At 41.2% G+C, this 15,660-nt stretch overlaps 2 protein-coding genes and 1 non-coding gene across 3 annotated transcripts; 2 read left to right on the plus strand and 1 right to left on the minus strand.

Moving 5' to 3' along the window:
- The first annotated feature begins 4,150 nt into the window (after nt 1-4,150).
- LOC141714387 (uncharacterized) lies at nt 4,151-6,038 on the plus strand. The gene is made up of 4 exons (XM_074517907.1): nt 4,151-4,414; nt 4,508-5,084; nt 5,431-5,618; nt 5,721-6,038. The coding sequence occupies exons 1-4, from the start codon at nt 4,151-4,153 to the stop codon at nt 6,036-6,038; spliced, it is 1,347 nt and encodes a 448-aa protein (XP_074374008.1).
- Nucleotides 6,039-7,159: 1,121 nt separating this feature from the next.
- LOC141714388 (uncharacterized) lies at nt 7,160-7,546 on the plus strand. Its single transcript, XM_074517908.1, has one exon. The coding sequence runs from the start codon at nt 7,160-7,162 to the stop codon at nt 7,544-7,546; it is 387 nt and encodes a 128-aa protein (XP_074374009.1).
- A 7,138-nt stretch (nt 7,547-14,684) lies between these two features.
- LOC141716403 (small nucleolar RNA R71) lies at nt 14,685-14,791 on the minus strand. Its single transcript, XR_012573115.1, has one exon. It is a non-coding gene; the product is annotated as a small nucleolar RNA R71 (small nucleolar RNA).
- Nucleotides 14,792-15,660: the final 869 nt, after the last annotated feature.

A 15,660-nucleotide genomic window follows, 5' to 3' on the forward strand; every position in this document is an offset into this window, starting at 1 on the left:
ATTTATTCGAGGGCTTATGACTCCCTTTATTTTATTAATGAATATTATTTTGAATATTCATTCGAGGGCTTATGACTCCGTTTATTTTATTAATGAATCTTATTTTGAATATTCATTCGAGGGCTTATGACTCCGCTTATTTTATTAAATAATATTCTTTATTTTGTTAAAGAATAATGTTTCGATAATCAAACTTACTTTTGATTATTCAAATAAAGATAGTACTTTCGTATAAGTATATCTTTGGTTATTTAATATTCATTTCAAGTATGAGTTTTAACACTTGTACTTCGATTATTTTTATAGAGATTATCCTTTTTGGGAATATTATTTAAATAATAATATTCAGATATTTTCTAATATATTGGGACTGATTTATTTTAATAAATCGGCAGTACTCCAAACATTCTTAAAAATGTTTCGAGTCTTCGAAATGATTTTAAAAGTTAGAGCGGATCCCAAAACTCATTTTTATATTTAAGATCTTCCTTTCGAAGGGGATTTAAATATTCGCTCAAAACCCGAGGGATCCGGCTCTGTGGTGTATTTTATATTCACAACGAGGTTGCTGTTTTGATAAATGAATTGATTACTTACCCAAAGTTCGGGAAGTAAGTCCATCTATTGAGTCGGCATAATCAACATGGGCTCAGTGGGCATCCATGAAAGTGTAAGTGGCTCAGTGGGAGTCCATCAAATGCGTAAGTGGCTGAGTGGCAGTCTAGCATAAGGTCCTATTGCGGCCAGGGTGATGATCAGTGGGGAATTCGTCCATCTACTAGTAGAAAAGGTTACTTATTGGTATCTTTGCCTGATCAGCAAGATATCAGGTTTATGCCAAGGTTTTCTCCTTTCCAAATTCATTGGATATTGCAACTCTGTTTAAAATTTTCATAACAGAGGTTTTCAAGGAGTGTATGAAATGTATATATATATATCGGGACTTAATGAAGTACCTCGTAACTTCATTATTTATAATGATATTCAAAGATTGAATCTATTCAAATCTTGTCTTGTAGTCTCATCAGTGTGATGAACTTTTGAAACTGATTATAACTTGAACGGTGGTAGTTCAAGTAGTATTTGGAAAAGATATAAGTATATTGGAGTATCTTGTAACTTCATCTTTTAAACTTATATCTGGTTAATGATTATCTTATGCATGACAAAGATTTTCACAAAAACGTTGAGACAAGGTTAGATATATGAGATCACCTTGCAACGATATTTTTATACAGTTATAAACTGGAACTCTGTATATATTAGGCATGGAAGAGGACTTCCAAGATTTTGAAAAGTATATAAGTATATATACTGAATATTTTGTGACTTCGTCACATTAAGATATCAAACTTGGTTCATTTCTTCTTGACCAAGACTTTCATGAGTACTATGAGAATGCTCATATATTGTTAATTATTATACATATTATTTCGGTGGGCTTGTTGCTCACCCTTGCTTTCTTCTTCATCACACAACAACAGATAGAAAAGATGAACAGGACCAAGCTCCCGATTCGCAAGCGGTTAGGAAACGTTCCGCAGTTTCCTGTAGGCGTTGATGCCGTTATAGCCGAGGTATGATCTACCAATAGGCTAGGCTTTCAACTTTTGATGTACCAGACTTATGTATATTTATGAATTGTAATAATGGCAAGGAAATGTAAATTTATTCAAAAACCCTTTTAAGGTGTAATGACATATAATTGTGGAATAAAGTGACTTGTATTATTTTTTTTGGTATTCATCTCTGAGACTATAACTTGTGGTGTGTGTGTATATTGTGGGGTCACAGTATGTAGTAGTTGGTTGTTTATTAAGATTAAGTGTTATTAAGGGAAATGGAACTCGTGACAATCCAGATCCCCGACCCCGGATTTGGGGGTGTTACAGCAGCCTCAGAGTGAGGGACATCGAGATCCACCGATACACCCGGGGGTAACCAAGGGGGATAACAACAAGTTTTGGAGCAACCCCAACAACTCAACGTTCAAACCATTCCTGGAGTAGGGACGTTTAATGTGAATGATCTTAAGAGGTTGCTCAACCATCTTGAAGGAGGTAGGGAAACAACAACTGCGCAAGCTCCATCCCCTTTTTTCTGCTGTTGTAAGGGAAGCGCAACTTCCTCCAGGAACATGAACACAACTAATGACTTGCGTTTTCATGGAAACTCCGACCCCGTGGAATTCTTGGAGCGTTTCAACATTGAGATGGATGTATATAAGTACCGGACTTGGCACGGTGCCGTCTTCTGGCGGCCACCTTTAGAGAAGGTGCTCAACAATGGTTCCTAAAACTTGGTCCAGGGGTGATCACATCTTGGGAACAGATGAAAACTTTGTTTCCTACTCAGTTCCAGGCTACGGTGAAGTATACGCCACCTGTTACCACATTGGCCAATGTGAAACAGAAGGAAGGGGAAAGCTTGACCTCATACTTCAAAAGGTTCAATGCAGAGTCTACCTTGGTGAGAGGTACAACTGATGAGACACTGAAAATACTCCTTATAGCTGGTCTGTGCATGAGAACAGATTACTGGAAACACCTGTAAGGAAAGAACCCTCTATCGTTAGCTGGTGTACTTGCGCAAGCGGAGTCCTTCAAAGCGATTGAGCAATCGCTTGCTGAGACAAAGAAAAATGATAATAACCATAACTCCAAGGGGCGAGATAAGAGGAGAGACAGGTCCGTGAGTCCAGATTATCGGCGGAATGCCCGAAGCCCTAATAGGGTGAACATCGTGAACGTGCGGAGAGAGTGGAGTCCACCGTCAAACTATGAAAAGAGGGTAAGCAATTACACTCCACTGGCAGCACCATTGATCACATCTTTGAGGTGAATAAGGACAAAGGAATTTTCAAGAAACCAGACCGTCTGACTTTGTGGCAGAGTAGAGACAAGAAAAAATATTTTGATTACTATGAGTCTACCAGCCACGACACCCACGAGTGTCATCACCTAAAATATGAAATTGAAGAATTGATCAAGGCTGGATATCTGGGGGAGTGGATTGATAAGGTGAAACGATGCAGAGGAAATTATTACAAGGGGAAAGATGAAAGGCATCCCACACAGGCAGAGGATGACGAAAAGACAACGGAGGTTAAGTTCCAAAGGATCGGAAGTATTCAGGAAATCTTCGGGGGACATCCATTTGTTGGTGATAGCAATCGGGCATTGGAAAGGAATGCAAGAGAGGCACGATACCCACCACTCACCAACATTCATAGCTTGGAAGATAAACCTCCAAAAATATTTAAAGGGGAATCTGCTGATATTACATTCAGGGTGAGAGAGTCAAGCTGGGTACATCATCCCCATAACGATGTGCTGGTAATAACTATGCTTATTGGGGTAATGAACGTGCATCGAGTCTTCTTGGACAACGGGAGCTCTACGAATATCCTGTATTACAGCACGTACAAGAAATTGGGATTCCCAGACAGTGACATGAATTTTGATGACGCAAACGTCTACGATTTTACTGGAGAGGTAATAAGGGTTATGGGTTCCGTTAGGCTTCCTGTCATGCTTTGGGAAGGAGCTACTTCTGTCACTCAAATGATAGACTTCGAAGTGCTGGATTAGGACTCCGCGAACAACGTCTTGGTGGGCAGACCTTGGTTGCGAGCGTTCAGGGTTATAACCTCGATACATCATTTAATGATAAAGTTCCTAACACCTAATGGAGTGGGTAGTCTGAGAGGGTCGCAATACGAATCACGCGACTGCTATCACAAGGCTGTCAAAGAATTTTGCAGGAGAAGGTACCAGGAAAAATGTCTTCCATTTGAAGATGCGACGGACATTCAGGCAAAACCAAGTGGAGAGATTCACGCCCATTATTTTTTGGAAGATCCAAAGGAAGAAGAAACTCATGTCACCGAGACCCCCTATTCGATGTTGGGGAATGTTTCGAGGATCCGTAGTGTGTAGGAAATCATGGTGAATCGTACAGAAGGGATTATGCGGAAGGAGGTTAATGGAGAAAAGTTAGAAGGAAGAAGTGAGATTTACGAAGCCTTGAAAGTAACCTCAAGGTGGATGCTCCTCAAAAGCAGGACGCACCCTTGGAAAGTGAAAATGAAATTAAGGTTGATGCTCCTCAAAATGAGGACGCGCCCTCCACACCTGCATTGCATAAAGCCATGCCTTGTCCTGAGATGGATGCTCCCGTATATAGGGATGCACCCTCGAATGCGGGGATGGAAGTCGAGGACCCCCGGGACTTTGATTTTGATTTGGATCCCAGGATCCCTATGCCTGCCGAGAAAACGGGGCCGGCCGAAGGCACAATATCTGTTCTGGTCGATAAGGATGATCCAAGCAAGGTTTTGAAGGTTGGATCTCAACTGAGTTATGAAATGAGGGAAAAGCTTATCTATTTTCTAGTTAAAAATCTCGATGTCTTCGTATGGAGTCATTTAGACATGGTGGGGATCGATCGAGGGGTGATGTGTCATTGGTTGAACATTTTCCCTAATTGCACGGGCATACGATAAAAGCGTCGCCCGGTGATCGGGGAAAGGGCGATAGCATTAAAGGAAGAGGTAGATCAATTGTTGGAAGTTGGTTTGATTAAAGAATCTTTTTACCCCGAATGGCTTGCAAATCCAGTGCTTGTGAAAAAACCAAATGGGAAATGGAGGACGTGTGTAGATTTCATAGATCTCAACAAAGCTTGCCCAAAAGATAGTTTTCCGCTCCCACGAATTGATCAGTTGGTTGACGCGATGGTAGGGCATGTCTTGCTAAGTTTTATGGATGCATACTCTGGTTACAATCAGATCCCTATGTACGGCCCCGATCAGGAGCATACATCCTTTATCACTGATAGAGGATTATATTGCTACGTAGGGATGCCATTTGGATTGATCAACGCTGGCGCGACCTACCAACGGTTGGTGAACATGATGTTCAAGAATCAGATTGGGAGAACCATGGAGGTATATATGGACGACATGTTGGTAAAATCTAAGGAGGCAAACTATCATGTCAAGCATTTGATGGAAATGTTTAACATTCTAAAGAGGTTTCGCATGAAGTTGAATCCACAAAAGTGCATGTTCGGCGTGGAGTCGGGCAAGTTTCCTGGGTTAATCGTCAACCATAGAGGAATTGAAGCTTAAACTACAAAGAATAAGGCATTTCTAGACATGAAGTCTTCCACCAGTGTGAAGCAGGTGCAAAGCCTGAATGAGAGGATCGCTGCGCTAAACCGATTTGTCTCTAAATTATCCGACAGATGCAAATAATTCTCTTAGGTAATTAAAGTGGCAGTGAAAGACTTTACGTGGACACTAGAATGTGAGGAAACTTTTAGGAGGATCAAGGAACAACTAGGGAACCCTCCCATATTGTCAAAACCTTTGGAGGGGGAGTCTCTGATCCTATATCCTTGCAGTTTCTGAGTATTCAATCAATGTAGTGCTATTGAGAGAAGAGGATTCGCAACAGTCGCCAGTGTGCTATGTGAGAAAGCGAATACACGATGCTGAAACTCGCTATACAAGTATGGAGAAGCTGGTGTATGCTTTAATCCTTGCATCAAGGAAGCTGTGCCCATACTTCCAGGCCCATAGAATTGAAGTCCGCACAACATATCCTCTGCGGCAAGTCCTTCACAAGCCAGAATCATCAAGGAGAATGTTGAAATGGGTTGTGGATTTGGGACAGTTTGACTTGGAATACATGCCCCGTACAATGATTAAAGGGTAGGCCTTAGCCGATTTCTTGTTGGAATTTGATTCTGCGGTTGATGATAAGGCTTTGGTAGTGCTATGTCCCCATCATATTGAGGAGTTTTTAGAAGAGATTCCACATCCCTGGTGGATCTTGCATGTGGATGGGGCAGTTAACAATGGAGGAGCAGGCGCATGGATAGTACTCGTGTCTCCGGAAGGTCATCATCTGATGAGTGCAATTCACTTCAAATTTTATGCAACGAATAATGATGCGGAATATGAAGCATTGATCAATGGCCTGAAGATTGCTTTGGAAATGGGAGTGCGGAACCTAATTGCAAAGAGCGACTAAGAGTTGGTGGTAAACCAGGTGAATGGGGGGTTTCAAGCTCGAGGACCACGGACGGAATTGTACTTGAGGTGCACGCAGCGCCTGATTGGAAAGTTCAAAGAGGTTAGGCTGGAATGTGTACCGCAGGAAAAGAACACCAATGCGGATGCCCTGACGAAAATGGGATCCCAGCAGGAGGCTGTGTTGTTGGGATCTATACCCCTAAAAGTCCAGGAGATTCCTAGTATCCCAGAGGTTGAGGTGATGCAAGTAGATGAGGCTCCCAAGGAAACGTGGATGACGCCCATTCTTGCTTATATTCACAAGGGAACACTTCCCGAGGATAAGTTTAAGGCTTGGCAACTCCGCTACCAGGCTACAAGGTATGTGGTGTATGATGAAGTTTTGTACAAGAGAGGCTTCAATCAACCGCTGCTCAGATGTGTCGACGAAGAAGAGGGGAATTACATCTTAAGGGAGGTACATGAAGGAATTTGTGGTAATCACTCGGGGGTAACTCGTTGGCGATGAAAGTTTTACACCAAGGGTACTATTGGCCTATGATAAAGGAGGATGTTGCGAATTTCGTTAGAGCATGCGATCGCTACCAACGCTTTGCGAATTACTCGTCTATGCCAGCGACACTCTTGATGCCTATGGTGAGCCCCTGACCATTTACCATGTGGGGGAATTGATCTTATTTGAGGGGCACCCAAGGCTAAAGGAGATGTCAAGTACGCAGTGGTTGCGATTGATTACTTTACTAAATGGGCAGAAGCTATGCCGCTGGCGACTATCACCGCGAAGAAGATTAAAGACTTTGTCTTCAATTCTATCGTTTGCAGATTTGGAATTCCTTACAAACTTGTCTCCGAAAACGGAAAGTAGTTCGATAGCAAGGAGTTGTGACAGTTCTGTGAATATCTGAAAATTAAAAAGGAATTTGCAGCAATCTATCATCCTCAAAGTAATGGGAAAAAAGAGGCCATGAATAAAATAATAAAGCATACCCTTAAAACTAAACTGGAGGAGGGCAAGGGGAATTTACCGAGGAGCTCCCGAAAGTGTTATGGTCTTACAATACTACACCAAGATCTACCACGGGAGAGTCTCTGTTTATACTCACTTAAGGGTACGATGCTATGGTTTCCGTGGAGGTTGGCTCAGGATCGCTGCGCAGAGATCGTTACATAAAGGAAGAGGCAGAAGTTAAACAAAGGCTTTACTTGGACCTTTTGGAAGAGACAAGTGAAAACTCCCGGCTAAGGCTTGCGACATATCAACAACGTGTTGCAAGGTATTACAATAAGAAGGTAAAGGGACAGCTGCTGAAGGTAGGAGATCTGGTGCTCAGGAAGGTGATGCCAAACATAAAGAATCCCCAGCACAGAGTATTTGGAGCTAATTGGAAAGGACCATACAAGATAAAAGCAATTTTGTGGAAGGGTACTTATCACCTTAAAGATTTGGAAGGAAAGCTGGTTCCAAGAGCATGGAATGCGGAGTATCTTCGAAAGTATTATCAGTAAGGCGCGGCTTTGACCCCTTACATATCATGTTTATATTATATACTTAGGGCTGTGCCCAAATTATAGGCTAGAAGCAATAAAAATCCTCCTAGCCTAGGGGGTAGTGCATGTATTACTTACCTTAGAACTAGTTGAAGGACCATTTTTTGAATAAATTCCCCACAGAGCATAGTAGCCATAGGACTGGTGCACTTTTGACACTAGAGCGCATTATTAATAAAAACTTTGAAATATTTCCAAATGGTTGTTTGCTTGTAAGTTTGCTTGGTTATACGACGCGTCCTCAACACATGACGCGCCCTAAGAAGTAGTCCTTTATTTACAATTACAAAAGCACGATTTGTAAAGGAGAAACTAAAGAAAATTTAGGTGAAAATAAAACTAGGATGCGTCTTGGGTCTAAGGACGCGCCTAACATGTCCGTAATCTTGGTTGATGCTCCTTTAATTTTAGTATTCCATAACTAAAAACGAGGGCACGTCCTTATTCAGGACGTGTCCAAATTGATATGTCAAAGTACTTATCTTCAAAAAGTGAAAGGTTGGTGCGTCAAAGCACTAGGATGCACCCATATATTGTATATGGCACATCAGGGATAGAAAAGAGTATAACATGTTATCATGTTTGGGAAAAATATATCATACGGGATATTTAAAACAACCAAAGTAAATGGACTAATATACTCTATATAGACGCGTCCAAATACTTGGACGCGCCCTACGGTCTATGGTGTTGGAATTGAATTAATATATAAGGAAGATGCATCCTAAATCGAGGACGCCCCCTTGCAGGACATCTTCTTAGCTTGCAATTATAAAGGGGATAACAGCAAGATTTGAATATCTAAGGAATAACCAGGCGCATAGACAATTTTAAGCAAAACACGACGCGTCCTCAGCTCAGGACGCGCCCCTATATATGACAAAATAAGATAATCAAGAAAGTAAAAATACGCATGGAGATAATTAAAAGAGGAAAACCCTACGAAAGCACAAGCAAAAATAATTCAGAAACAACGAGTCATAAGTTTACAACTTGCAAAGCTTAAAAGGGCCTGTACATTTGATATAGTTCAAATAAGAAAGTTCATAAATAGAGAGCGGATGCATCCTAGGCAGGGGACGCATCCTGTGGTTTAGCTTGGTCTGTTGGAGGAGAAGGTTGAGGTGGAGTTTGGTATGGAGAAGGGGCAGGAGACGCGTCCTCCTCTTCCAAGCCAAGGATGATCCTCTTGCTCTTGATGGAATCCGCAACTCCGACTTTAAAGTCATTTACCCATTTCTGGGTGTCTTCATCAAATTTGGAGAAAGGATATTCTGGGTCATTTGCTATAAACCCAGAACACCATTCCTCGAACCCATCTGCAAAACCATTTTGGTATACCAACTTCTTCTCTTCCTTCCATCCATGCAACCTGTCATCATTTAGAGTATCCAACTCCAGTTGTATGGTGGAATTCAAAGTTACAACACTCTCCATAGCCTTCTCCACAGAGATAACAGTACCTACAAGCTGTGCATTTTCACCCTTAAGACGTGTCCTATCTTCTTGCAATCGTTTGATCTCGGCATCTTTTGCTTGGGTGAGCAAAGTAATGCTCTTTTTCAAAGATCTGATTTTGTCTTCAACCTGGCTTTTAACAGTGTCAGTGACAGCAAGACGTGCCCTGAGTCTAGCAGCCATGTTGGCACTCTGCCTTGCATGTAAATGGAGCTCAGCTGCTGCTCTCACCATAGCTTCTTCAGTCTCCTGCTCTGTTCTGAATGTCCAGCCCCTTACCTCCTCTTCAGTAAAGGTCCCATATGAGGACGCGCCCAGATATCTGAGGACGAAAAATTGATCGTCAGGAATTGCCTTTTGGCGTTTGGGGGGCGCGTCCTCCTTGTCACAGATGTTCAGCACATTAGTCTCAATGATCTTGGGTGGAGGGGAAGGAGTCACAGCAGGCAAAGGATCTTTGACTTTTGGATCTGGCTTAACAAAAGCCTGCTTCCTGGCTCTCAGTTTCTTAGTGGCCCTAATGGCAAACCCTTTAGAAAGAGAAGTCATGTCTATGGCATAAACATGAAATAATGTTAGACATAGACGCACCAAGTTATGAGGACGCGCCCTATAAGTTATGAAAGTAATATTAAAATGGCAAGTGCATATAATGGTTTTATACATAATAAAATTTTGTGAAGAACTGGACGCGTCCTGTTTGATATGATGTATCCTGTGAGGACCATGCAATGTAACAGTTTTTTGCAAGCATCTAAACCACATAAAGGATACGAAGACGCGTCCTGTTAGCAAGACGCGCCCAGAGAAAAATGTATAGATTGTAAATACATGTGTATATGTCAAGTAAAATGGAAGCAGTGCGTATGATGATACATGTATGACACGTCCTAACTCCATGATGCGTCCTATGTCTAATAATTCTTACCTTGCTCTAAATCCACTTGTCTACTAATGTCCAGTTGGACTAATTCTGTTGCATTGAGCCCTCTAGCCTTTTTAGAAGCAGTAAGGATGGGTTTCCCATTATAAAAATCACTGATATTTATAAATGGAACCCACCCTTTCGGACAAAGCCCCAATATTTTTAAGATTGGCTTCTGTAATCATCTCTTTGAGATTAAAGTGCTTCTCGGTGTATGCCAACACCTTCTCTGCTCTCTTTTTTCTCTTTCCTGTTATCTCTTTTTGGGTTCTTTTGTCTAAAGAAGAAACGAGGATGTCAAAATCAGAAAAAAGAAGAAAATTAAGAAGTAAAATGCGTCCTAAAGTGAGGACGCGTCCTGTTGATGTTTCTTACTTGGCTCTAGATTGAAGCGTTCGCGGGCCCTTTTCACGTCATAAATATAGAAGAACGGTTCCTTCCAGTCTCGCTCGTGGCTGATTTTACCTTCATTAAACCCTTTGTTTTTCAACCATTTGTTGACAACCAAGAAGTGGTAGCCTGGGATAGACTTCCTGATGCTGAAGAAATAGCTGAATTCTTTCATGGAGGGTGTGCCCAACCCCAAATTATGGTACATGATGTATAAGGCCCATGCTAGTTTATATGAGTTTGGGGACAACTGGATTGGGGAAACGTCGTACCATTTTAAGATCTTCTTGATGTAAGGATGTAAGGGCGCGCCCACACCCAGAGAAATGAGTTTTGGAGTGAGAACCATCCTGGGGATCCTTAAATTTTCCATATTAAAGATATGAGGCCTCATCATTCGAAGAGGATGCGCCCAGATGCCCTCCATGTCATAATATTTCATTGTCCACCCAATCTCCAAATCTGTTGCAGTGGATTTCATACCAACACAAGCTAATTTGTTTTCTCTCTTCCTCTATACATTCTTCTCTGTCTTAGGAAGATCTTCAAGTTCCTTCCAGTCGAAATCAAGCTCTACATCATCAGGCTCCCAATGCTCTAATGGAGAGACAGACTGTTGAGGGGAGATGGGGTATTTGTCAAGCTGAGGAATTCTCTTTCCAAATTCACCCTCGCTATGAGGAGAGGGCGCGTCCTCAACAGGAGACGCGTCCTTAGCTGGAAATACTGCTCGAGTGGGTGAGGACGCGTCCTCATCAGAAATGGCCTTGTGTTGTTGGGTTTACTGGATGACGGGATAATTTCATCGTCAGTCCAATCTTGCATTGCTGAGCTTCGTATAGTCTAGGAAGTTCTCTTACGTTTCAGTTTCTTCTTGCCAATCCTTGTACTTAGGGGGACATTGTCCATAGATTCGGAACTCGAATTTGACATGATTGAAGTCTTTAATTTGAGAGATTCGAAGGCAGAGCTTCTGCTTCAAGGAAGGAATCTGTCCTATGATGCTCAGGAAGTTCAGGATCAAAAGTAAGGGGAGGTGGAGAATCAAGCCCAAGGCGTGTGTTAAAAGCCTTGAATGGGTGAAATGGAGAGGATGAAGATGCGTCCTCCAGCTGAAATAAGAAGGGAAAAGATTTTGAGGACGCTTCCATGACTAAAGGAAAAAAGTCACTAGAAATATGTAAAAGAAAAGATATGTATGAACATAAGGAAAAGAAGAAATAAATTGGAAATATGGGATTCTACGCGAGGACGCGTCCTAGGGAATCTTTCGCAAGGAGAGGGTTAAAGGGGTAAGAAAAACTATGACACGTCCTAGTTTGATAGCATATTTGCTTTATTCATGTTGAAACAATTTAAGCTACGACGGGTAAATTATGTAATAAACAAAAAATAGGACGCGCCCTCGGTGGTAGACGCGTCCACCATGGTTGAAATACAACAGAATTTCAGTCGATTATGGTCAATTTGGGGAAATTGAATTAAAACCCTAGAAACATGCAATTACAGAATCAAAAGGGTAAAATATGATGCTTTTATAGATATATACACATATACATACAATATTAAAGGAGGAACATTTAAGTATAGAGCTAAAGAACATAAACAGTTTTTCACCTATTGGGGTCAAATTACTTAGTGAAACAACGAAATGAAGATGGATTTACATACCTTGTAAGTCGAGGAGTAGATTTAATGAAAAAAGTTGAGAAATAAATGGAGAGATCGCCGGATTATCGAACTTCGGTGGTGGCAACGCCGGTTTAAGAGAGAGAAGAGAGTAAAGTGGTTTCTGCCACTTTATGAGGGTATTTATAGAGAGAAGGTGATGATGACGTATGGAAAGCTATCATGCAACTGCTAGAAATGATTCGATTCCCTGGAAATACTTGCATAAATTGATGACGCGCCCATGTTGAGGATGCGTCCTGATGTCTTGGGATTGCAAGCCCAAATTTATTGCTGATATTTCTAAAGAGAAAAATTCTAACTTTGTTTTCAACTGCGTATGGAATTTGGGGGTAGTTGTTATACCCAAAATTTGGCATTGGATCAATGCGGGTCAAATGCGGTCTAATTACAGTTAAACTCAGTACTGCATTGCAAAAGGTTAGGACGTGCCTAGGTTCATAAGACGCGCCCATTTTTATGGGAATGTTTATTAAGGATGATTCTGTGGTAAGGAGGTTTGGAAGCACCTACCTGGTGTAGAACGCTATTAAGTGGCATTTATGACACTTATTTATGCTCTAATAAGCTTTGAGTTGGTGTATTTGTACTCAAGTTATTTGTATTTTAACGTATTTTCAAGTGTTTTTGCATTTCAGGCTTTATTTCGTGAATCAGGTGAATTAGCATTGTTTTGATGCTAATATGGTGTTTAGGATGTGCTGGAATAAAAGCTTGAAAGACTGGCTCGAAGCTGCAAGGAATAAAGAAGAAGAAAAAAAGAATTTTTGGCAGAAGGTAGGCGCGCCCGCGCTGGTGTTGCGCGCGGCCGTGCCGGGAGAACAGAAAGTCAGCGCGCCCGCACTGGTGAAGCGCACGACCGCGCTGGGTCGAGATATTAAAATCCTAATTCAACTATAATTCGATTTTCTGGACTCTTGGGATGCATGGACTGCTATATAAACATAACATAGGTTGTTTTTCAGAGACATCAAGCAAGGAGAAGACGACAAGACACCTTTTGGGCACAATTCAACAAAGGCGAAGACGATCTAGTTTATTCTTGTGAATCTTTATTTTAAGTTGTAATTTGGAGCTTGTTTCTTATTTTGCTGAACCTTTACTCTTATTTGTACTTTGGTTTATTTATTCGTATAAAGACAACGTTTGATATATCATGTTTTCATTGGAATTTACGTTGGCGATGAGTTTGATTATGAGCTAATCATTATCGTGGGGTTCTAGCGGATTTATTTATGGATTTCTTTAGTTAAATTGTTTCGATACCTTAGTGTGTAGTGATTGTATGATATCTTAATATTGGTTGTGCGTATTCGTGTTGTGAGCGTCGTGAACTTATAAGATGGTGTGTTAATTTTTAATGAAGTGAAAGTGAATTTAAGGATTTAGAACTTGCCATGCTAGCATAGGTTCATGTATTATTATGCATGATTTGTAGGTAATTTTAACTATCTTACTTGCCCTATGTAATCAAGATAGATAGCTTGTGCTTAAACCGTTATGTTGTCAAATTCTATAGACATATAGGGTCTCAATATAATTGGTGCCTATTCAACTTCTATCTCTTTTGTGGATGTCTGGTAGAATGGTACTCATGCAACGAAAGTTGGCGTTTATCAGTTTCGTGTTGTCTGATTAGTGTCATCACCATTGCATGTTAAGGTTAAGAACAATAAGGCCATTGAATGAAGTACTTAATGAAGTTAGAATCTCATGTCTGTCATATATATTAATCAGTCAATCTTATTCTCGTAGTTATAATAGTTAGTGTAATTCTTAGTTATAAACAACCTCACTTTGTTATCGTCTTAACATTGAATAATAACCATACATTATTGCTTAAGTGCATGAGTTGATGAGTTAACCAATACAGTATTTGTGGGATCGAATCTGATGTATATCTTATACTACTTGCAAACTCGTATACTTGCGTGTAATATTAGCGCGTGTTTTGAGACTAACAAGTTTTTGGCGCAGCTGCCGGGGACTGCAGTGTTAATTATTAGTTTATGTGCTTTCCATCAATGGTCGTTAAAGTTCATTGACTCGGACATTGTTACTTATTTGTTTCCTTGTTTTATTTCAGGTGATTTAGCGAGGGTGTATGCATACGCGTTCGCGTACTCGTAATAGAACACTGGATAAAGCCGAGGAAGAACTTTTGGTAGTTCGTAGGGAAGTTTTTGAGGAAGAAAAGAAGGTAGAAGAAGAAGAAGAGAAAGTTGAAGAGCCAATTGTAGTAGCTATGGGTGATCAAGCAGAAAATCCGAAGGATTTGATGGCTATTCTAAGCCTAAGATTAATGACATTTAGTCTAGCATCATTAGACCATCCATCAGGGCTAACACTTTTGAGATCAAGTCAAGTACGATCCAGATGATACAGAACTCAGTTCAGTTTTGGGGTTCTCCTACCGAAGACCCCAACATGCACATCTGGGATTTCATCGAGATCTGCGACACTTTCAAGTTCAATGATGTGACTGAAGATGCTATCAAGCTATGTCTCTTTCAATTCTCTTTGGGGGACAAGACAAAGTGCTGGTTACACTCTTTACCAGCAGGATCTATCACCACTTGGGAAGATCTTGCTCAAAAGTTTCTCACTAAATTCTTCCCCATGGCGAAGATTGCCGCAATCGGAAATGCTTTTACTCAGTTTGCTCAATAAATTGGAGAATATCTGTGTGAGGCTTGGGATCGATATAAGGAGATGCTAAGGAAGTGCCCACATCATGTCATGCCTGATTGGATGATTATCAACTGTTTCTACAATGGATTGGGTCCTACTTCTAGACCCATGCTAGATGCAGCATCAAGAGGAGCCTTGTGGGCTAAGAGTTATGATGAAACTTATGAACCTATTAAACTGATGGCTGCTAATGAGTACCAGAATCCTTCCCAGAGATTGACTCAAGGGAAAGTTGCAGGAATTCTGGAGTTGGATGCAGCAACTGCTATCGCTGCCCAACTTAAGGCTTTGAAGATGAAGGTGGACACCTTGGCGAATTATGGAGTTAATCAAATCACTAGCGTCTGTGAGCTTTGTGTTGGTGCCCATGAGACTGATCAGTGCGCAATTTCTAGTAAATCAACTCAGTTCGTGAGCAACTTCCAGTGATCACAACAACCTTTGCCAGCCACCTATCATCCCAACAACCGCAATCATCCAAATTTCAGCTGGAGAAATGCTCAGAATACGGTCCAATAGCCTTATCAACAATTTCCAGCTAAGCAGTACAATCCCCCCTGGTTTTCAGCAACCGTAGTATGCACCGAGACGACAACTCCAGCTGCAACAAGCTAATGAAAAATCTGAATTGGAGGAGTTGAAACTTATGTGCAAGAGTCAAGTTGTATCTATCAATACCTTGGAAAATTAAATTGGGCAAATTGCCAATGCCATGCTAAATCATCAACTTGGTACATTGTCTAGTGACACCGGAGTGCCAGGAAAGAGGGAAGCTAAGGAGCAGGTAAAGACAATCACTTTGAGGTCTGGGAAGGTTGCGAATCCTGAACAAACTCAAGAGTTGACCGAAGAAGCCGGGGCTGAGAAAGAAGCAAAGCAGCAGGATGAAGAAGTGGAACCAAGGAAGACTACTGTTGAG

Source organism: Apium graveolens, chromosome 3, assembly GCF_009905375.1.
Source record: "Apium graveolens cultivar Ventura chromosome 3, ASM990537v1, whole genome shotgun sequence".
NCBI lineage: Eukaryota > Viridiplantae > Streptophyta > Magnoliopsida > Apiales > Apiaceae > Apium > Apium graveolens.

What these genes read in the sequence shown, in the direction of transcription:
- LOC141714387 (XM_074517907.1), top strand. Translation starts at nt 4,151, where the DNA reads ATGCCTTGTCCTGAGATGGATGCTCCCGTATATAGGGATGCACCCTCG. An exon ending in TTAAAAATCTCGATGTCTTC is followed by an intron (nt 4,415 to 4,507) that starts GTATGGAGTCAT and finishes ATACGATAAAAG; the next exon opens with CGTCGCCCGGTGATCGGGGA. An exon ending in CATGTTCGGCGTGGAGTCGG is followed by an intron (nt 5,085 to 5,430) that starts GCAAGTTTCCTG and finishes CAATCAATGTAG; the next exon opens with TGCTATTGAGAGAAGAGGAT.
- LOC141714388 (XM_074517908.1), top strand. Translation starts at nt 7,160, where the DNA reads ATGGTTTCCGTGGAGGTTGGCTCAGGATCGCTGCGCAGAGATCGTTAC.